This window comes from Semicossyphus pulcher, unplaced genomic scaffold, assembly GCF_022749685.1.
Source record: "Semicossyphus pulcher isolate SPU_LCO1_2020_fin unplaced genomic scaffold, fSemPul1.0.p SCAF_23, whole genome shotgun sequence".
NCBI classification, from domain to species: domain Eukaryota; kingdom Metazoa; phylum Chordata; class Actinopteri; order Labriformes; family Labridae; genus Semicossyphus; species Semicossyphus pulcher.
The window spans coordinates 11,524,168-11,545,984 of NW_027211697.1; the positions used below are offsets into that span (position 1 = coordinate 11,524,168).

General features: G+C 44.3%; 3 protein-coding genes across 3 annotated transcripts; 2 read left to right on the forward strand and 1 right to left on the reverse strand.

The window, feature by feature from the left end:
* Nucleotides 1-5,108: 5,108 nt before the first annotated feature.
* Nucleotides 5,109-7,901, forward strand: cbx8a (chromobox homolog 8a (Pc class homolog, Drosophila)). The gene is made up of 5 exons (XM_069674320.1): nt 5,109-5,338; nt 5,459-5,502; nt 5,896-5,961; nt 6,396-6,462; nt 6,857-7,901. Exons 1-5 carry the CDS (start codon nt 5,270-5,272, stop codon nt 7,730-7,732), a joined length of 1,122 nt encoding a protein of 373 aa, XP_069530421.1. The 5' UTR covers nt 5,109-5,269; the 3' UTR covers nt 7,733-7,901.
* Nucleotides 7,902-10,362: 2,461 nt separating this feature from the next.
* Nucleotides 10,363-15,391, forward strand: LOC138603111 (meteorin-like protein). Its single transcript, XM_069674784.1, has 4 exons — nt 10,363-10,448; nt 10,995-11,416; nt 14,092-14,151; nt 15,063-15,391. Exons 1-4 carry the CDS (start codon nt 10,363-10,365, stop codon nt 15,389-15,391), a joined length of 897 nt encoding a protein of 298 aa, XP_069530885.1.
* A 4,836-nt stretch (nt 15,392-20,227) lies between these two features.
* aqp8b (aquaporin 8b) lies at nt 20,228-21,473 on the reverse strand. Its single transcript, XM_069674395.1, has 5 exons — nt 21,214-21,473; nt 20,985-21,111; nt 20,685-20,899; nt 20,356-20,490; nt 20,228-20,270 (listed from the first exon to the last, which is right to left on the reverse strand). Exons 1-5 carry the CDS (start codon nt 21,471-21,473, stop codon nt 20,228-20,230), a joined length of 780 nt encoding a protein of 259 aa, XP_069530496.1.
* Nucleotides 21,474-21,817: the final 344 nt, after the last annotated feature.

Sequence of the window (21,817 nt, forward strand, 5' to 3'; positions counted from 1 at the left end):
TTTGTCTTCCTCTTCAACAGGATCTTTGTCATTGTTTTTTTAGTGCTTCAGTGAAACGTTCACGTATGATTGCTGTTTTTCATCTCATACAGGGAAAGAATGGAACAATAAACACAACATGGTTGTGAAACATGAATAGAAAAACAGATCGTGTTGCATAATCACAAACGGTCCTGCACAAAGGGCCCTCTGTATTGCATAACTGAACTGGCCGTTTGTGTTATTAAAACTTTACCCGTGCATTATTTTTCTAGTGCAGCTTGACCCCGAGCAGGAATGTAAACACACAACATGACTGGAGGAGGGCAGGGAAGGTGTTATGTAATTGTTAGATTCGATCAAGACTTAAGGGTTCACGGTGGGTACGTGTTTGACCACCACGAGGGTGTGTGTGTGCGTGCGTGTAGTTCAGAACAATGCTGCAGGGAGTTGCGTCAATAATGTGACATTTAAATGTCTGCAGCAGACTTGAAGGCATTTTAAGAAGTCACAATGACTCAGCAATTCTTCCTACTTTATTTTCATACAGTAAAAGTCAGCCTCAGCTATAATGAATGAATTTTAGACTCTGACCTTTTATGGAAAATGTTGCTGAGGCCTCTTTCAGCCTCCTGGAGGATCATCGATCTGATCTGAAACTGCAGGCAGGATTTGTGGTGCTGGAATCTGAGGCTGGTAGAGAGATGAAGCCTTGAATGTTTTGAATGTTAGAAGGGCCCATGCAGGAATGTGTGTGTGTGTGTGTGTGTGTGTGTGTGTGTGTGTGTGTGTGTGTGGTTGGTGTCTTCTATTGGAGTTGCCAATCAAAGAATGCAGACACAAAGGCAGAGGAACCCTCAAGAGGACAAAAATAGAAGAAAAGAAATGCGGATGTGTTAAAGGGTTTTTAAGTGTTTCTTCACAGGCTGCTCATCAAATTATATAACAGTCAACGCCCTTTCTTGTTTAAATCACATGAATCATAGGAAAACAGAAGGTGCCATAGTTCTCCGTCTATTTTTCTATGAGCAAACTTTTGTTCTAACTGAGGAGACGCTTCCCACACAAATTGTCTCTGTGGCTTTTTTAGAAAGCGCGTAAAATCAGCAGGAAAATGACGCGCGATACCTTCACAGAAGTGACGTCTGCGGGTGTCACGGGGTCCATCAGGCAACGTGTAGACATTTTAGCAACTTTAGGCCTTTATCTGATCCACTTTAGACATATAAACTCATTTCCACAGACTGAAACAGGCCCCCTCTCTCCCCTCCTCCTGTGAGATCTCGCGTTGGAAGTGGTTGATTAGAAAAGCGCGCTGAAGTGGGACATTTTACTTAATTTACTTAACCCTCAAAAAACGCGCACAATGGACACCTTCTCATCAGAACAAACTTTCTAATGAACAACGCAATATTTAATTGTTGTTTGGGCAACTGAAGTCTAATAGGGTCAAACAGACAGACAATCGACTCCCATCAGGCCCGCAGAGGCGTTTCTGAACTAGTCAAAGACGCATGTTCTAAACTGAGAAACTCAGTTGATATGAGCGGAATCTCAAACCGCATGAACACACAGAGCTCGCTTATCTTTCTCTCTCTCTCTCTCTCTCTCTCTCTCTCTCTCTCTCTCTCTCTCTCTGTGTGTGTGTGTGTGTGTGTGTGTGTGTGTATGAAGGCTGTATCTATAGGCCTTTTCATCGTGGCTTTGAACCAACTATGCGTCTCAGTCATGCACCAGTAGGAAACTGAAACATCGTTGAGTAGGGGAACATATTTATAGACCAAGTGTGATGTTTCACATTCCCCCTTTATCATCGCAGACTACGCACACCACCAGCACCACCACCACCAGCAGCAGCAGCAGTCTGCACAGTGACGGTTTCATGTGCAGCCTCAAAGCATCGTCTGGTTCATTTAAAGCCTTGTCTGTATGTGTGACCCGGTTTAAGGAGGCCTCAGGAAATGCATGAACACCACTCTTGGTATAAAAAAGGAAATTGGCTTATTTTAAAAACATTAAATGGTTTTAATTTGCTGTTTTTTTTTCTTTCCAAATACATAAAACAGTAAACACATCCTCAGTGGACTGGAAGAGCTGTGAAGCACAAATACATCCAACCTAAAAACCAGGAATATCTCTATGAGAGATAAGAGCTCGTGCTGTGTGTGCATCAGGCGTGTAAATTAATATTTCTGTATCAGAGCTGCGGGTCGGGAACCACACAGCTCCACAGCTTCACAGTTGAGGTTTTTGTTTTTTCTGCCTGATCCACCTTGAGCAGAAAATGTCGCCGGGGTAAGTAGGACAGCGAGCTGTGCGCTGCAGTTGCCCAGAAACCAGAGCAGTAATGTTCTCACAGAGCAGCTCTGTTTATTCGTGTGCGCCTGTCGCCATTTCGCCTCCTTGCACACTTTTCATCGACTCGCAGCCAAATATGGAGAACCGCAGCGGCGGCAGCAGTCTGTGTGAAGCTGCTGCCTCCTCAGCACAAACCGTGCAGCTCGAGCCATTCTAGCACCGACAGGAAATGTCGGTCTACAGGCTATGACTATCAAAATGGTGGTTCATATTTCGACGGCAGCCACAACGCATCTTTTGTCCGCGGCGCGCCCGCCTTTGTCTGCTCCACTGCAGGGAGACTTTCAACACACAGCAGCACATAAATCAGCTGATGGATCAGAATATAAGTCATAATGTGTTACAGGATCGGGGATTCGGACGCGCTGCTGCGGCTCTCCAGAGGACAGACCGCCTCCCTGCTCGTGCTGCCAACTCATTTTACGCACAGAAGATCCAGCATCTAATTTATCCTGTAAATAATTACTGCCAATTAAAAACCTGTCTGTTTGCTTTCAGGAGTGGCATTTAAAGTGAATACAAAGTCCAATTTTAATGGGTTGGTAAATATAATGAAGAGCGCAGATCCTGAAAATAAGGGAGAATTATACAGAAGGCAACATTTCTCTGTTGAAAGGATCATTGTGTAAATAAATATGAAATCATTTGAAGGCTTCTGTCATCATGTCGCCTGTTAGCAGGGAAAGATCTTTTAAATCCGTTACAGTGGCCGAACATTTGTTGCATGATTTTTGAACTCCGCAGACAGTTCAAACAAACACTCACAGAAAACTAAAACCCAACTGATCCTTTTACTGATGAACTCTCAGGTGTGCGCAGGCTGCGGGTTTCTTTCTGCTTATTTTAACACAACACACAGGGGGAAAATCAAGGGTACAATTATGAAAAAAAAAATATTCTCATTTATTTCCCAATGGGCCCATTCTGGACAGAGTTTAAAGCTTTTTAAACAATGAAATAAATGTTCAAACTGGGATCTATTTGACCTTCCGCTCAGCTCAGTGAGAGAGCAGGGTGAGGACGGCCTTCAGGCTTTGGCAGGTATAACGACTGCGTGGTTAAGATGTATCAGCATCTGAATGTATTTGTATTACATTTTCATTTATCATTTTACAAGTGTAGCTCAGGACTGTGGACATTTGCACTCGAGGCCTACAGACAATTTAAGCAAAGGGAATAAGAGCCTCATGTGTTAATTTGTGTGAAGAATATGATGTCATCATCACCAGCATAAGAGCTGTTCAATTTATTCTCCAAAGGCCGGACTGCTGGGGGAAATAATTATTTCATTATAATTATTATTATTTTACTGATTGCTGAACACAAACATTTTTCTTTAATTAAATCTGCTTCGTTTGATTTTTGAGGTTAACGTCAGAAAGAAAAGGTAATTGAAACGCACAACAATAATAATAATGATAAAAAATAATATTAATAATAATGTTTCAAAATTCTGGGAACATATTCCAGTGGTTTTAGTTAAAAGTTTGAATAAAGAAAAATATTTAATCAAATGAAACATTTTTATTGTCTGAAGATGCACAAAAAATATTCAGTTAATTACAGATTTTTAAATATTGTGTAATTATTTGACTTACAGCAGAGACAGTCCTGCAGGTTTAAACACGTCTTTTACATTTTGACACTTCAGATCAAACTCTGCTCTGCCTCGTGAAGCGCAGCTCCGCAACAAAAGTTTGATCTTGCCTCAGTGCTTCCCGAAGGTCACAGCTCATCCAGGACGTGAATATTGTAACTCAACAAATCAGGATAAATTTGTGTTCAGAGGACGTGAACATTCCGCAGGGTTTGTGAGTGAAAGAGTTAAATTTAAAAGCATTCGTTATGGATTTTGCTTTTTGCGTCATTTGGTTCGTCTAGTAAAAAATCTTCATAAAACATTTGTCAATGATTATTCACATGAAGCGACTTTCTTTTTCTGTTCTCGCACAATACATGGAATAAAAATATGTAGCCTCCGGACTTCTCATAAAAACACTTCAAATCATTATTTAGCACTGAATTCTTTTAAACAGATTCCCATTCCCTCCGCGCACTCCGAGGAGTGCGTGTAAAGGTGAAGAGATTGTGTGCTGGCACAGCGTGCGTAAAATGTTCATGCGTAAAAAAATGCAATTCCACATGGTGTGGCTGGACGTGGCAGCTCATGGAAGAGTTTCTTCTGATGTTCAGCACCTGAAGCGACTGACCCTGTCAATGAAACTGTTGTTGCAGATTATATTCAACTAAATAACTATATTAATCAACAAGGAACCTTTAAACTAATCAAAATCACAGAAGGGTTTGTGAGGGCAGCCGAGCGACAGTTTGTACCTCAGAACCCAAATATCAGACCTTTAATGTTCATTTAGAACCGTTTATACAGGAGAGTGTATGTGGGATTTACTTTAAAAAATAGTGTTGTATTATTCATGATTTTACCTATGCTGACTTATTCTTACATATATTTATGTAAATAAGCTGCGCGTGAGGTTTTCACCTTTTATTAAACCAGTCGTTCTTCTTTCTCATTTGATCAATTTCTGTTTTTTAATGTTGGTGAAATCCACTATTTGTGCTTTTGTCGGGACACTGCGGACCCCTCAGGGACCTCAGGGGGGTCCGTGGATCCGCTCCGGGAGCCTCTGACTCTGCCTGTCTCACTGTGCCAGACATTCCTGTACAGCAGCCAGAGCAGCAGCGGGGACTCCTCCCCTCCGCTCACAAACCCGGAGCACGTAGCAACAACTGAGCCAATGTGCACCACGGCGATCCGTCCTACCGACTGCGGTGCCTGGCAACAGAAAAAGACGTGATGACGTCCTCTCCAGATTGCGTATTATGGGATGTGCGGAATTAAACAACCCGAAGAGGACACGGGGAAGCCAAAAATAATAAAAGAGACAGAAATAAGCGGGGTGCATGTTGAATCATGGAGCTCTCGGCTGTTGGTGAGAGCGTCTTCGCAGCCGAGTCCATCATTAAACGGCGAATCCGACGGGTATTCGCTGTCTTTTTCCCTCAGGCTGTGTCTCCACACCTATTACGCAACAATATGTTTGTGCAGGGCCGACAGGCAAACGCTGTGATAACCTGAATGTGTTACGGATCTGTTTTGCAGGGTCGCTGGGAATATCTCGTGAAATGGAAGGGCTGGTCTCAGAAGTGAGTAAATATCCGAGGCTGTGAAGGACAGCGCTCCATCCTGGCCGCTCGCACAACTGCACTACCTCACACTCAGTCGTTTTCAGCTTGTGGCTGTTTTTTAATCATATTTGCTCCTCGTGCCGTTTACTGGACTTCTGGTATTTCCTTTGCACCAACGAGGAGCTGTACATGTCTGAGCTTCAGCCTGATAGCATGTATTGAAGTCCACACTAGCTTTAGCAACGGCTGGGTTCCCCATGCGTCAATGTCCGCTACGTAGTCTGTAAATGCAGCAGCACGCAGCGAGATTGCCGCTGATAAAAGTGCCACAGCGCGCGAGTGTGCGCCCTGACCTGTGATCCGTTCACCGTGCGGTCACTAACACCTCTCCTTTCCGCTGTCATGACGCAGGTACAGCACCTGGGAGCCGGAGGAAAACATTCTGGACGCACGACTCTTCTCTGCCTTCGAGGAGAGGTGAGGGTTTGACAGCGCAGCAGTAGGCCTCTGTGCAAAAACGAGACGGCAGCGCGCACTTTGTGCCACAAAACGGTCCTCATTTATTAGACATTCAATCCAAATTTAAGCCTGTGAATCTTAAATGTTCGTAAAGAAAGTGGAAATTAGTGTCAGTACAGCGAAAGTTTTAAGCTTTCACTTCTGCCAGTATCAAGATGTAAAGCCATTTTCTTCTCACAAACAGATTATCTGCTCTATTCTGACACATTTGTCATTTTTATTCAACTTATTTCTAACAAAAAATCGGCTCTAAAAAAGGAAAGATCGCGCTCAATTTGCAGAAGTTGGGCCCTTACTTTGAAAATGCATCTCCCGATTAAATCATGGACTTAATTCAAACAAATATTTGTAGATGTTTTAGAATGAATCTAAATAAAGCATTTATTCCGTAGGGAGCGCGAGAGAGAGCTGTTCGGACCGAAGAAGAGGGGACCCAAACCCGAGACATTTCTCTTGAAGGTAAGTGGACTTTTCGATGCACATTTTTTCGGGGGGTTGTATTTGATTTTGTCGCCTTTCCGAGGAGGTACAGATGATGAGTAATTCCATGATGTGACAGCTACAGCCTTGAAAAATGTGTAACTGTTTGACTGTGACTCAGACCTGTGTAGAAACCAGTGGAAAATCCGTCGTTTACCCCTCGATTTTTATGAGGTCAGGTTTGGTAAAGTGCTTACACAATTTAAGCATCCTTCATGTTGTATTTTTGTGTATCTGACGCGCTTTTCTTGTAGCAGATTTAACACGAGGCCTTGAGCTTTCAGTGTAAACAAACAGATCTCCAGCTGTTTCTCTTAAACTGAACATCCATCCGTATAAAAAACTCCTCTCATAAACTCTCCTCTGTCCTCAGGCCAAAGCCAAAGCCAAAGAAAAGACGTATGAATTTAGAAGAGAGGCCCCCAGAGGGATCCAGGTTTCCTATCCCATCCCGGAGCCTGTCATCACACCGAGGGCCCGGGAGGGTTTACGCGCCGTGGTTCCAACAATCTTCCCACCGAGCACGGTCAACAGAGGGGAAAGCGTCCACGTGCGCTTACCAGAGCCGGAGAGGAGGCCCAGGCCGCCCCCAGCTGCTCCTCTGACAGTCCAAGAACCCGCCCGGCTTCCCAAAAAGAGAGGACGCAAACCAAAGCTGCGTTTGCATTATGAAGAAGAAGATGAGGGCGGGTCAGAAGAGCCTGACGTCAAACGGAGCAGGCCGCTGGAGGAACAGGGGTCACAAAGTTTCTCCAAAATGCCCCGACGCTTGCATCACCATCATCACCACGGAGAGACGTCGGATCACAGCCTCCTCCAGTTGACGAAGAGGTTTCAGGAGGAGACGACAATAACACCGAAGTCCAGCAGCGAGCAGAGGCACGCGGGACTGTCCTACAGCTGCGCGTTCAGCCCCGATGCGCGCAGGAGCGATCAGGGGGGTCACAGGACTAGCTGTCTGACCGGGGTGTCTGTTCCTCATCCCAAAAAGCTGAAGCAGTCCATAGAACAACGGAGACACCAGGTGAGGGAGCGTTGCCCTCCGCTGGAACAGCCTGAAGTCATCTCCAGCAGCCACGACCCGTCCACGAGCCCGGCCTCGAGCCCGGCCTCGAGCCCGGCCTCGTCCTGGACCCCCAGTTTCACCAGCCTGGACACTGTGACCGTGACGGACGTGACCATGAACTTCCTCACAGTCACAGTTAGAGAGAGCAGCACAGACAAAGGCTTCTTCCGGGGCAAAAGATGAGCACGCGCTCTGGATGGAGGTCAGGGGAGGCTGATGTAAACAACTGTTTAAAAAGCAACTAACAAACAAGTCCACTGTAATACTATATTTTTTCTATGTAACTGTCAGACCTGTACATACAAATATATCAGACGCTGCTGAGGATATTAAACATGAACGTGAGTTTGAATGTTTTGTTGCTCTTAATATTTCTGCTGTCACAAGATGAACCGGATCCATAAAGGATGCCTTTCCTTTGAATCATGCTGCTCACAGACTTTGGGGAACAATCCCACAATATTACCAACTTTTCAACATGTACCCAGGTGTGGACAAGTCTCCACTTTAAGATTATAAAGCTGCACATTTAACTAACGTGCAGTCACGTCTTTTTCGCATTTATCCCCAAAGCCACGTGAGTTTATACAGCTTTTAATCGAAGGCCATGCCATGCAAAAAGTATTTATTATAGAGCAAATTATTAAAATGTTTGTATGCTGCAGGAGCATGTCAAAAAATAACTTTATTATATGAATAAATGATCCGTGCGTTTCATAAAAAGTCTCATCTAAAAACGCGGGATTAAACGGCGTGATGAAGTATTTTTGTAAAGGCTTAAATATAATTTAGAGCATAAAATTTGATATTAAAGACTTAGAAAGTGTTTTGTTTGTATGAATTATTCCAACAAGGATTTAGGGAGTAGAATTTAACATATTCAAGAGATAAAAATGTGCTCATTTTGGATTTATTCGAATAATTTTATATTGTAATTTTTGGGGCGTTGTTATCACGCGAGAAAACAGAACGACACAGCCAGAGGGCCTGATCTCAAGCGGAAGAAATCCTGCAAGCGTTTCACTTTGATATGAATCTTTATTTGGAACTAAACAAGTATATAAACTCGGCCTGTGTCTCATGAACATGAAAATGGATCTCACAGCTGTAGAGCTCTGGAGGAACTCATTACTTAGATTTGTTCCATCATCATGATTATAGAATCCAGAGCTCAAGGGGCGAGTCAGGCCTGAAAGCTATGGGAGCGAGTTTGTTTCCACTGTGTTTATTATAAAACACGTTTTAACAGGACAGCTCATCTGGTCTCACCTGCCGCAGACTGCAGGATGAAAAATGCCCAAACTGTGACCCCGTTTCGACTTCTTACTATTCGATATTCCCCTCCTTTTTAAATCGCGTAAGATCACGCAGAGGCCGTGATTTCTGCCCGTCAGTGACAGTTTCCTGACAGCACAGTCTGCATCACCTCGCTCCACTTACAGGCCTGCTAACAGCGCGTGAAGGATCCCCGGCTGCAACTGCGCCGATAAGAGGCCACTTCTTTCACGCACAAAGACTCCATTCATGTGACTTTGCTTTGTCTGTGTGGGACACTGGACCCAATGTGACCGTCCGGTACTCCTGTGAGGAAACTGCGTCTGGCCTCTGACTCATCATTTTAATCGCTCACCAATTTAATGTCAAAGTAGTTATTTGGATATCTAAATTGGTTTAATGCGGAAAAAATGAAGGTGGAGCTCAATTTTCTATCATTAAAAATCGACTGCAATAAAGCATGTTGACACATTTTTACATAAAGCCGCATTTGTCTGTGAATGTGCAGAAAACTTTGTTGCCACATTAGATTCAATATGTCATCATTTATAGACCTGAGCAGCAAAGGCTCCCTCTGCAGCTGAGGCAACATCCGGCCAAATTCTCCACGAGTGTAGTTTACCCCAGGACATGAAGAACCTGAACCCGCTGATCTGCCTCTGCCTGAGGGCCTGCATATCAGCCGAGAGGAGCTGCTCTGTCAGTCCACAGAGTCTGCAACCTCCACAAGATGTCGCCACCAGCAAACACCTTGAAACGGTGCCAAGGTTTTTTTCTTCTCTGTACACAAAGACCCCTGCAGGTTAGAATGAGGTGAAACATCCACAGTGGATTAATCATTGGTGAAAGCTGGTCACGCATTCCAGTTTGGTGCACAATATGAGCGGCTGTTGAGTTACAGCCTCCCGCTGCTGGAGGTGCGTTTGGGCCCTGAACGCCCGCAGCAGACTGCGTTTTGTCCTCCAGATGTGGGGAGGGTGCGCTGCAGCAGCCCGCCACAAGGTGGAGCTAAAGCACGGAAACACACGGAGACACTTTCACATATTCCCACATTTATTCTTGAACTGCTTATAAAGTAATCTTTTAAAGTGGGATATTATTTGTTTTGGAGGAGAAGTAGTACAAATGGGGGATTTTATTATTTTTACTTAGTTTTATATTTTATATTTGATGTTTTCTTTAAAATAGAATAAGTTAAAGCTCATTGGAAACTAGATTAAATGAAAGTAATAAAGCGGAGACAGTTTTCAGGACGTTGTTAACAGATGGCTGACGGCTTTCACACCGATAGTCTCTTTAAAAAGCAAAGACAAAGAGCTGCAGAGGCGGGCAACAACTGGATCAGTGCGAGAGAGAGAGAGAGAGAGAGAGAGAGAGAGAGAGAGAGAGAGAGAGAGAGAGAGAGAGAGAGAGGCGCATATATCGGCGCAGCAGAGCGCTTCTGTCTACTCTCTCTCTCTCTCTAACGCAGACGAACTTTCCAGCCATGCTCCTCCGCCGCCCGCTCCTGTCTGGATGTTTCTCTCTGTGCGGCTGAGATGTTGTTAAATGTGATTATTTTGATGCACATGCTGAATCTTCAGCTGCGGCTCTGTGCAGCGGATCTGTGCAACTGGACCGGGAGGTGAGGAGCTCCAAGTTTATTGCATGTTTAAGAGGGACATTTAAATTGCATGAGTGGGCCATTTAAAAGGACACGCTTCCATTGGTTTACTGTTGATAATTCATGTCCTAATTCTTTATATTTTGCAAATTCAAAAAGAAATCAGGACATAGGGTGTTCTGAAAACTCTATTTGGTCTATTTTGACAACAATTTCTAACAATTAACTACATAATATCTTTACTAAATTCACTGTTTTAAACCCGTACACCTGCAGGCTTGATGAAAAAAATGTATTAATGACTTATTAACTTATAAAGTTGCAGATTTAATCATTATAAGGTAGTGAGAAACATGTATCAATTAATTTTAAACATGTGTAGCTGAATGTGCAACAACCTGCAAACTAAAATGTGTCATATTTGTGGCTTTTTATTGATCTTTAAAGCTGATAAGTAAATGTAAATTAGTAAATGATCTATTAAAACTCGATAGAGCCATTACATATCTATGAGCAATAATAAGAATTTTGCAAACCTCTCTCACATCTCTGAATCTGCTCCTCCAGCGGTTTCGCGGCTGCTGTCGACTCCAGGATCGTCCTCCAGGTGCGGCTGCGCTGCACAGAGGGCTCGGTCAGGTGGATCTACCCGGGTCAGTCTCTCCGGGTGGTGCTGGAGCCCAACTTGTCCTCCTCCCGGCGCACCATCGTCTGCATCAAACCGTCTCCCTCCTTCCGCGGAGCCAGCGTCTTCGTTGAGCGCTCCGGGCAGCTGGAGCTGCTGGTGCCGGACGGCGGGCGGCCCGAGCAGCAGCAGCAGCAGCAGCAGGTGTTCTGTTTCCGGGCGGACGGGCCGCACAGGCCCGCTATCTACCTCCAGTCCAGCCCGCAGAGCGATGGAGCCAGGAGCAGACGCACGATGGGGTTCAGATATGAGCTGCTGGCTAACAGGAGCGCTGCAAACAACCTGGGCCTGGGCGGGCTTCAGGGTGAGTGGACCGGCTCTCAGTGTGGCTCAAAAGTACTAAACAAATGGACTTATACATCTGGCACCACTGCTTTATAAATCGATTAAGTATAAGTTCAACAAATTGCATTAATTGTTAATAATTAAGCTATTTAAGAAGCCAATGGTGAGACAGGCTCAGATCGGACTGTATGAGTTATGAGTTATGAAGTCATTTAGAGAAGGGCTGCACAGGAGTGTGACTGAAATCCATTTATTAACTTTTATCTATCATTTATCGATGACATCACCTAACTGACTCATTACCACATACAAAAGTCGTTCCGATACTGATACTTGAATTGGTATCAGTATGAGAAAGTCAGTGCAATACCCTAATTTATTAGCCCCGAAAAATCTACTGTTTTCAGGTAAATTATCAGGAGAAGTTTATTAAACAACAGTGCAGCTAACAGATGTGTGATAATGGATTAGCAGTGACTCATTGATTTTGAGTGGTACTAATTTTGGGGACACTTTAAGTTGCAGTAATTGATTACAGTGAGTTACATTCACTTGTTCAGTCTAAGAAGTGCGGTAGTTAGCAGTAGCTGGCAGCCTATACAGTAATGTTGATTGTTGTAAGGGTGGCGGCTGCTATGGCGATCATGACGGTGCAAAAAAACTGGGGAAAAAAGTCTTAAATAAAAATATGAATCTAAAATTTTAGCAGCAATTAAATCCAATGTAATGAGGTGTGTCTTATTTGTCCAAGTGAGTGTTAACATCTGGCATTCATTGGACAGGGAAGCGATTAAACTATAAATGTTTCTATAAATAGATTTAAAAAATGCATGAAAAGTCTTACACACCAAATTTTAAGATATTTGTTTTGTGTTAATGCAGCTTCAAAGGTTTAAGGTAATCGGTTTCCTCAGTTGAAATGAGTCACAGGAGAGTTTTAAGAACTAAGTTCAAACACTCACTCATTTTAAGTTCACTACACTGAATGGAATAGGAACTGTTTACTTCATTTATTTAAGTTACATTAAAGTTGAGCTGAAACGGCATTTCGAGAGTATCTAGCTCCCGTATCGTGACGTATTTCCGAGTGAAACAGGACGTGCAGGCGGGACATATCATTAGAGGGATTTGATTTGATTGTTGAGAAGTGGGCGTAGACAGACGTTCTCCACAGCGCAGTAGCTAGCTAACTGACCGAGGGTTCTTGGTGCTCTGCGGCTAAATGTTGCAGATTGATTGGTTGAAATTGTTTGGTACTAACTTACGTAAGCACACGTGAAATTTAGTTTTACCAGAAGAAAAAATTATCAATTTTTGATATAAGAATACGAAGAAATGGATTTTCTGTTGTTTTTTTTTTGGCCTATATTGTCAAATAGATGCACAATATTACCGGGGATGTGATCTAAAAGGATTAAAATGACATTTTTCATTTCACCCGGACTTTAACAATAAATAAAGTAGGTTTCATCAGATGGTTTGAGGTGAACTAACTCATCAGGTTTTACAGCGTACTTGGAGACATAAAGTGCTCACACTTTAAAAAAGTACAGCTTACTCAAATAACACGTTCATTCTGAACACAGAATCATTTCACATGACTGGACACAGTTAAGTTCCCGAGGTCATCGGTTTCCTAATTGTTTTTTAAATAAACTTGAGTTGTTAGAATTTACAGTGTATCGGTCAATTCTCAAGTGTAATCGGAAAAAATAGATATCGGACCATCTGGAGGATAGACGTCATGAAAAGTGATTATTCACAAAAATAAATCTGCTCTATTGGTTTGAGATGAATGAAGTAGATGTGCTGTTTAGTACGCCGTTATTTAAAGCTCCTGTGAGGAGGTTCTGTCCACAGGGGTCGCCAAGATCGACACAAACGTTACACTCCTGACAGCTTTAAGATACTGGCATCAAAATATGTGTTGCATTAATTGCCATTAATTGCAAAGAACCACCCCGTCCTAACTCCAGGAGGAATCAGCGGTAGTTTGATGCTGCTGAGTGGAGCATGCAGCTGCTGGTCAGTCTTGTGTTCTGTCTGGCCGTCTGGTTTCCATCGGGGGACAAAGCCTGCGAGGGCAGAGCAGACCCCAGGGTGGCTGGAGGGCAACAGGCCGAGCGGTCTGAATCAAGTCTGCAAATACTTTGGAGATTCCACGAATGCCTTTTCATTGTGCGAGTCTGTTTATTAGCATTCATCCATGTGTGCGGGCCTCTCCCAGCGCGCTGATGTCATCCTGCGTCTATAATAGACAGCTGCTGGTTCATCGTTTCTGCATTGCCAGTCCGGCAGAGGAATTTGACTCCTGCAGTCTCCTGCGTTGGCACGGGGTCATTCAATTAGGTAGATACAATAGGAGTCAAATGCAGGGGTCAGACTGGAGAGGGGCTGTTTGATGTGGTGGGTAGAGAAGTTGAAGGAGCAGCATTCCTTCATCTTACCCCTGGTTTCTTCCATCTTCAATGTGCATGGAGCCAGAGTTTAGGTCAGTGAAGTGGTAGGGAGGAGGTGACACCCATCTATTATCAGTGTCAGTTGGAGAGAGTGATGGGAGAAAAGGGAGACTATGATTGACACAGAAATGTGGGGAAATTTATAGCTGACATATTGATCCAATTCAGTTTTATTGCCTCATAAATGCCACCATTCTGTTTCTTAAACTACCCCTACTTCCTTTTCTCTTCCCAGCTTCATGCCGACCCTGCAATGATACAGAACTCCTCATGGCCGTCTGCAACAGTGACTTTGGTGAGTGCATTGTGTGTAATCAGGCTCTAAACGTTCTGTTACAGACTGTAACTATTTAAATACAAGATGTTTACTCACGATCAGTCATGACTAATGTTTTGGCTCGCTGATGAAAGCCTCTGCATTTGCTGTAAGAACAAAGATCTCACGCAGTGTTTGTGCAAAACCTCAAACGGTGCACAGTTAAGGACTTGTTTTCCATCAACTAGCAGTGGTTGGGCCGCGCTGACTTTTTAATAAGGCACTGTGTTCAAGCCACCAGTTAGAATAAACATTATAATACTGAACATGCCGATGATTACACAAGCAACACCTATGAGAGGTCAAGAAGGGCCAAAAAACACAGGCAATAATTGGTTATCGCCATGGGAGCAACCAAAGAGCTCAGTTTCGTTCTCTTTGGCGCCACCTATGGTGATAAACGGTAATTGCAGGAGCACACTTCCCAGATATCCAGACAGTGCTGCATGTGTGACGTCCACGGTTGGCTCCGGTTGTAACTCTTGATTTTCCTGGCTGACGGTCACTTTCCTTTTCAGACTGTTTGCTTCATCTGAGCGTCGAGTTTGTTTCTTTTTCTTTGGAATTTCACTTCTTGTTGAAGTTGTATCTGTAGTCATCCATCTTTTCTTTGTTTGTTCAGCCATAGTAGATTACTGTTTACTCACAACACTTGCAGAGACTGGAAAAGCAGCCGCTTAGCTCCGCCTACCCTCTCTGGCAGACCAACCACTGCTGGCTGATGGAAAACTCGTCACTAACTGGGCGTCGCATGTCAAATCTTTGAGGAGATAATGTTTGAAACTGTTCTTATGGTCTGCTGAAGGTCGATCAGATTTGGTGGGACCTGCAGAAAGAGAAAGAGATGAATGTGTGCATGTAGTTTGAAAACAGGGTCTTTGTTCTTTCAGTGGTCCGAGGCTCCATCAAGAACGTCTCCCACGACTCTGAGCGTCAGACATCATTGGTGGAGGTGTCAGCAGCCAGGGTGTACTGGCAGCGCAGTGGCGTGTTTGAGCAACAAGCGGCCAGCTCTGGGTCGTCTCCGTCTTGGCAGGGACACATCCACACACGCCTGCAGTGCCACGTGAAGCCTGGGGACGGGGAGTTTCTCTTCACAGGGTCAGAACACTTTGGGGAAGCATGGTTAGGGTGTGCCCCAAGATACAAAGACTTCCTGTCCGTGTACCAGACCGCCTGGGCGGCACGTCGGAATTCCTGTGACTTCCCTTTGGACTGAGGAAGCTTGGTTTATTTAGCCCTACTGAGCACTTATCCACAGGCGTCCTCGCCCCTGTACTGGCACTGTGGGATCCCTCTAATGTTGTCATGTGCCAGCAAGGTGGCATCCAGCGTCAACAGCAGGAACGGAGCTTTTGAAATGCTGTTAGAAGACGCATTCGGGGGAGCAGAGCCGGGGCAAACAGCGGGGCCTCCTGCCTCCTGCTCCGAGGCTCATTGAGGAGCGGCCTTTGTCTCCCTCCCATCGCTGCTCTCGGCCCTGGGAGACCGAGAAGGGGTTGGGTTTCTGATTCTCTTTGTGCTTCTCCCCACGTCAACCGTCGCTCACTTTGCTGCCTCTGTGTGAGAAGTGCCCTTTGAACCGAGGTGGGAGGTGTTATCAACCGTTTGTCCGACTGAATAAGCTCGTACATTTATGATTGTCAAGTTTAAAATCTTCTTCTTTTGTCTATTTATGTGTTTTGTATATTATCAATGAGCTTTAAATAAAACGTGTTTGCAATTCAGGACTATTGAGTTTATATTGCAAAATAAATCCACTCAAAACTCTACTGTACTTACGATCGAATTATTGACAGTTAATCAATGATTTTCAAATGATGAGTTTCCACGCTGCTACAGTAAATTGATATAACTTTTTACAGTTTTAAATTAGAGACTGAAACCTTTTACTGACTGAAACTTGGTGTAAAAGCTTCGTCTTTGATTTGATTGGTCTAAATAAATCAGAAAGGTCTGCAAGTCTCGGTGTTTCATCTGTAAGAGACGATATTTTAATGTTTAAATCTCCGAGGCTCTCAAGAAAAGGTCCATAGAAGTGAAACACACGGAGTCCCACCAACATGGTGTGGTGGTTAAATAAAAGATCTACTTGGGAGCATGATCCGGTGTGCCGACTCTATTTATCGCGTCTATGTGCCTTTTCTGCCCAGCACCTGGACTTTAACGTCTGGATGTGCGCGCCAAGAAAAGGTTATCATCAAATCAAACATTTCCCCAGTTTTATTTGTCCTTTTCTCTTGATTGTAGGCTAATATTATAAACAATTTACTTAAAGGCCCCCTCCAGTGAAAATCAACCTTGTAAACATCTCCATGTGGTGTTTCTCATGTGCTACAAGACACATCAGGGACAACATCAGCAGTCATCTCCATGGCTGGGCCTGTCTGCTTTTAAACTGCAGTGTACCAAGGACAGGCTGAACAACACGTTTTCAGATTGGCAGGTTTGAGATGTCACAAACCTAAGGAGCCAATCCCGTTAATGGACGGGGCAACGCTATGCGTATCATTATGTGTAACCTATGGCAACCACTTTAGCGATGCAATGAACGTTAACGTTTCTGCTACTAATTACTACATTTCAAGCTAGCTAAGTTTCAGCTTAGCCGGCGGGGACTCTGCAGAAGGAGAATTCTTAATGAGGCAGAAGGAGGAGATGCTTTGGGAGGATTGAGAAAAAACATATCAGACACAATTAATTATTTCAAGTAGAGCATTTTATATGTCTTAAAACATGACTGCTCTTTAAAGATATGTGTCTTTCAACATGTTAAATATTTTATACCATCATATAAAAATCTACATTTCATATCGGAGTTAAAGCAACACAATAATTTGAATGCAGTTACACGTAAAACATCTCAGTAAGCAGGTATGTGTCTATTTTATCTGAGACTCTGGTCGGTTCATGCAGCTGTGTGTCTGATGAAGTGAAGCGAGCTCATGATCAGTGCATAAACATCTACATTTCATGAGGGCCTCAAGCTTACAAGAATGCTCCAGCCCCCTGAAGACGCCGTGCTCCTCTATGCTAAAGGCTTAAATGAACTAACACCCCCATTTCCCATCATATGCTGCATAATCTCTGCTTTTAGAGGAGGAGGGGATTCAGAGCTCAAGTGTCCGATAATCGCTCTTTCCCTTCTGCGTCCCATCTTTGCCTCTATTATTAGATTCTTATGATAATGGCAGAATTAAAAACACAAAGTTTCCTAAAATGGCAAAATCTCTGAGCAGACTGAATTGAACTTTTCTTTTGAGAGGCGTGGCCCCTGCATCACAGCCCAGGAGGACAAATGGACAGATGTGAGGCCCCAAATCCCGCAGCCCCTCCCCCTCAGCCCCTCCCAGAGCAGGCAAACAATTAATTGACTTTTAAAGCAACTGCTCTCTGAGCCTATTCCACACTTCTCCTTGGCTGAGCAGCGCTCACAAATTGGTGTGTTGAACTTTTTATGAGGACTAAATAGCTGCCAATGAAAGTGTAAATGACCGTGTGCTGAATGGGGCCCACACAAAGGCCCTGCAGTGACAAGGCCTCTGGCAGACATAATGACCATTGTCACGGCTGCTGTCATCTAGAAACCATCAGGGCTCATGAATGCCAGCGGCTGAAGGAGGGGCGATCCCTGCTTTTACTCTCACTCAGCCCACATTTTGTCTAAGTTGTGCTCTGTGTTATCTTTCAAACCTCTCTCTATCGCTCGCATGTCTTACCTTATAAGTTTAAATGTCTTTTGTGCATGTTTTGCCTTAGATAAAGACAAATAATAAAGCTTACAAATGATTCTTCCTGCATCAAAGCTACTTGTGCGCCCTGAGCTGCCTATAAAACACGGTTAAAGACATTAAAACAGATCGTATTTTGATAAATGTTGCCAAAAAAATCAAGCTCTTCACAAACTTTTCTTCATCCCACAGAAGCCCAGTTTGAAGTCTCCTCCCTCTGTATTGTCCCAGGGGGCCACCATGTCAAATTTCCAAGCAAAATATAGCCTCTCTGCAGGCTTTTGAGAGCGCACAATCCTCGTCTCTGGGAACTCCAGCAGGCTCTCATGGGGAACGAGTCCAGGAGGGCTCGGCCCCGGAGCCGCTGCATGGTGCACCGGCAGGAGTCCACCCAGACTGGGGGGTAATTGGTTTATCCCACCGCCTGGCCTGCTTTCCCATGTGGGCCACTGCTGAGGGGAGGCCCGGGGGTACAATATGGAAACAGCGTGATACCCTCCAGTGGCGAGCAGGCATTCAGCGCTCCGGCTATAGAGAGCCGGCACAGGGTAGCACGAGCACAAAGCAGAAGCAGAGATGTGCCCTGGCTTTGAAAAGGTTGCCATTCGGTCTCCTTTAACCACTCAGCAGCATCTGTGGTTGAAAATCTGAAGTAATTGAATTTTGGCTCAAGCTCTTTTATAAATGTTCCTGTCACTTCAAAAGGTAATGAGTTAGAGAGGTTCTCTCTGCAGCTGCTGCACCTGGTTGAAAACTCGATTTTCCAAAAGTCCTCATTGTCGAAAATTCAAAACAGAGCCAAGGCAGTGACGAATCCAGACTTCATTCTTTTGAGCCAGCCGGGAGAAATCTATAGTCTCACATAATATATATGAATTAATTTTGTTTTCTTAAGATTATTTTTTGGGCCATTTTTACCTTTATTGATAGGATAGCTAAAAAGAGGATGTTGGGAGGAGAGAGGGGGCGATGACATGCAGCAGAGGGCAGGAGTCGAACCAGCGGCCGCAGCGTCGAGGACTGTGGCCCCTGTAAATGGAGCACCTGCTCTTCCCACTGAGCTACACCAGCGCTGAGACACTTAATACTTTGAAGGAGCTGAGAACTGCCATGCCTGCAATCATTGTGTGTCAAGACCAGACGTTTATTTATCTCTAGTTAAAGGGGTTTCTTGTTATCTTGATAAACTAGAGGCAGAGTTCTCTAGATAAAGACATAATTGATCACTAGAAAACAAAGTTTATTTATTTTTTACAAATGTTAAGTCTCTATCCATCGCCGAATGAGGTAACACAATGGTTATTAAGCCTATGGCCCACTGATGAAAGCCTCTGAATTTGCAGTTCCGTTTATCGCCATAGGTGCCGCCAAAGAGAAGCGGGCCTCTATTCGATAGGACAGCTGAAGAGAGACAGGAAACGCGGGGAGTAGAGGCTGGGGGACGACATGCACAAAGTGATCGGCAGACTGTGAGTCGAACCTGCGATCAGTGTTCTGCAGACTGCAGCCTCTGCACATGCGTCGCCCGCTCCATCAACAGAGCCAAACCAGCACCCCCTGTTTCCAGTTTATTGATCACACTTGATTTCATCTTTCAGGACCACCGTCATGAACAGGGGCAGGACAAATTATCGATATCACAATATATATCATCGTCCTGACTGGTGTGATACAATTGCCGTACCGCTGGAGCCAATATGAGTCGATATTTTAATTTTAAAAAGATTCAGTGCTCTAATCAGATCTCCCTGCCACTTTGAGTCACCGCATCGTTTCTCAATTTGTGTCAAAACTATCAGTTAATGATGATGTACCAATATATGACTGCTATATATCAATTACGCTGTATCGTGATATTATCGTGGACCACATGTAGTGTATTGTATCGTGAGTCACCCCGATCTTGAGATTACAGTTTTAAAAATGTAACTGAACCATGACTTTATTTGTAGTCAGATACAGGATGTTCAGATTCAGACCAACACACACGTCAGCCTCTTCTTCTCTCATTCTTCTCTGTTCTTCCCTCAGTTTGAAGAAAAAATATGCTGACTTATTTTACTAATCATCTACTTCTCTGTTTAACTTTAACTTAATGTGTTGCAGCACCGGGTTCATATTAAAGTTAACTCTAAGCTCAGCATACTTTACATTCTGTACACGCTAAAGCTCCAGCACACAACATCAGGGCCTTTCGTAACGTAAAAAAATATTGTACATCAAAGACAGTAAGATTACAAACAAACATGTCAGTGAAACAAAAGATTGGAGCTGTATTGTAACTGTAAAATATAATGTCATGAATCATTTACATACACAGGAGCTCATTTCAGGATGAGCCGCATCTTCCTGTCTCCAAGCAGGAGTCTGCAAAAACAGGGCAACAGTTACAGTTTGTAAAATGTTCAGTCAAAATGTTTTGAATAAACGGTGCATGTTGTGTTGCACTTACCGAACCAGAGCAGCTGCTATTAGTCCCCCTGCGATGGGTCCCACCCAGTAGACCCAGTGATAAGTCCAGTAGTTGCTCACGACAGCTGGACCGAAGGCTCTGGCTGGGTTCATGCACGTGCCAGATACATCGCCACTGATAAAACAGACAGGTTGGGTGAGATAATCAAAAGGAGTTTACCCTCATTCATAGGTAAAGTATTGATTATGATGGTAAGTGAAAAAAATACGTCATCAAACATGTAAAATACCATGATTGTTCTTCCAAAGCAGCTGCAGTTCATGGTAAAAGAAATACACTTAACATCTGTAGATTTGTTTTTAACTCACCCAGCTAAGATGGTAAGTATAACAGTACAGCCCACCAAAAACGGCACCATGGGGTTTCTGGTTTTGGCGTTGAAAGCCCCGAGCAGCAGCACCATTGTGATCAGACAGGTCATGGCGACCTCGCCGAACAGAGCGCCTCCTATTTCAGCGTCCGGCTGCAGCACGGCAAACGCAGCACCGTGGGCTTTGGCGAAGTTCTCTCTCGAGGTCATCGCCTGTTGGCATCAACGACGACAGGAAGTATTGTCTTTGCACACAAAGCGAGTCAAACATGGATCTTTTAATGAGGCAGGTTTTTACCTTTGCCATTGCAGCTCCAAGCACCCCTCCCAGCAACTGACATGCAAGGTAAGGGGCCACCATATTCATCTCCATCCCTCCACACAGATAGATAGCCAGCGTGAAGGGGGGGTTGAAATGAGACCCACTGGAGAGGCAAAAGAGAAAGCTTCACTTCTGCAGGTTTTATCTAAGATATGATTTATGGCACAATAAACTACACGTCTTAAGTATTCTCAATGATCCTCACCTGATCTCAGCCATGCACGCCACCAAGGCGGCCACAGCCAGACCGTGCACCAGCGCAGGCTGCAGCCTCCCTGCTGACTCCACGTTCTCTATGACCGACACACATCCGATAAACACAAAGAAAGTAGTCCCCACCAGCTCGCCCAGACACGGCTGAAACACCCTCTCAAACTTGTTCGGAGGTCTCGCTGGGGGCGGCTTGACCTCTGAAGACATAAGAGACGCCCCGACTTCGCCCATCTCCATCTTCTCGTTAGCCATGAGTGTTCAGTGAGGTCCGGGTGTGAGCGCTGAAGATGTGACACCGAGTGCGCTCTCCTGAAGTCTGCACACACATATCTCTGTGCCTTCTAATCGCACGGACTTTGCCGTGTGAGGTTAGAGTGTGGTAGAGGTGTTCGACTAACCTGTCATTGACTCACTGACCCTTTTGCTCATTAAGCCAAAATAGTTTGCTCATCACACGCCTCCTCAGCGCAGGAGGGAACGTGCAAAGGTAAACATTGCACCTACCTGCTGAAGAGTTTGTGCAACGGACTATTTAAAAATCAGCTAGTTTTTGTCAATGATTGGAACCTTATCATTTACTGTGAAGCTATATAAAC

Bases quoted from the DNA above. Each gene is read 5' to 3' on its own strand.
- aqp8b (XM_069674395.1), bottom strand. From the start codon at position 21,473: ATGGCTAACGAGAAGATGGAGATGGGCGAAGTCGGGGCGTCTCTTATG. The intron at 21,112-21,213 runs GTGAGGATCATT...TTGCCTCTCCAG, and splicing joins GCGTGCATGGCTGAGATCAG to TGGGTCTCATTTCAACCCCC. The intron at 20,491-20,684 runs GTGAGTTAAAAA...CTGTTTTATCAG, and splicing joins ATACTTACCATCTTAGCTGG to TGGCGATGTATCTGGCACGT.
- cbx8a (XM_069674320.1), top strand. From the start codon at position 5,270: ATGGAGCTCTCGGCTGTTGGTGAGAGCGTCTTCGCAGCCGAGTCCATC. The intron at 5,503-5,895 runs GTGAGTAAATAT...GTCATGACGCAG, and splicing joins TGGAAGGGCTGGTCTCAGAA to GTACAGCACCTGGGAGCCGG. The intron at 6,463-6,856 runs GTAAGTGGACTT...CTCTGTCCTCAG, and splicing joins CCGAGACATTTCTCTTGAAG to GCCAAAGCCAAAGCCAAAGA.
- LOC138603111 (XM_069674784.1), top strand. From the start codon at position 10,363: ATGTTGTTAAATGTGATTATTTTGATGCACATGCTGAATCTTCAGCTG. The intron at 11,417-14,091 runs GTGAGTGGACCG...TTCTCTTCCCAG, and splicing joins GGGCCTGGGCGGGCTTCAGG to CTTCATGCCGACCCTGCAAT. The intron at 14,152-15,062 runs GTGAGTGCATTG...TTGTTCTTTCAG, and splicing joins CGTCTGCAACAGTGACTTTG to TGGTCCGAGGCTCCATCAAG.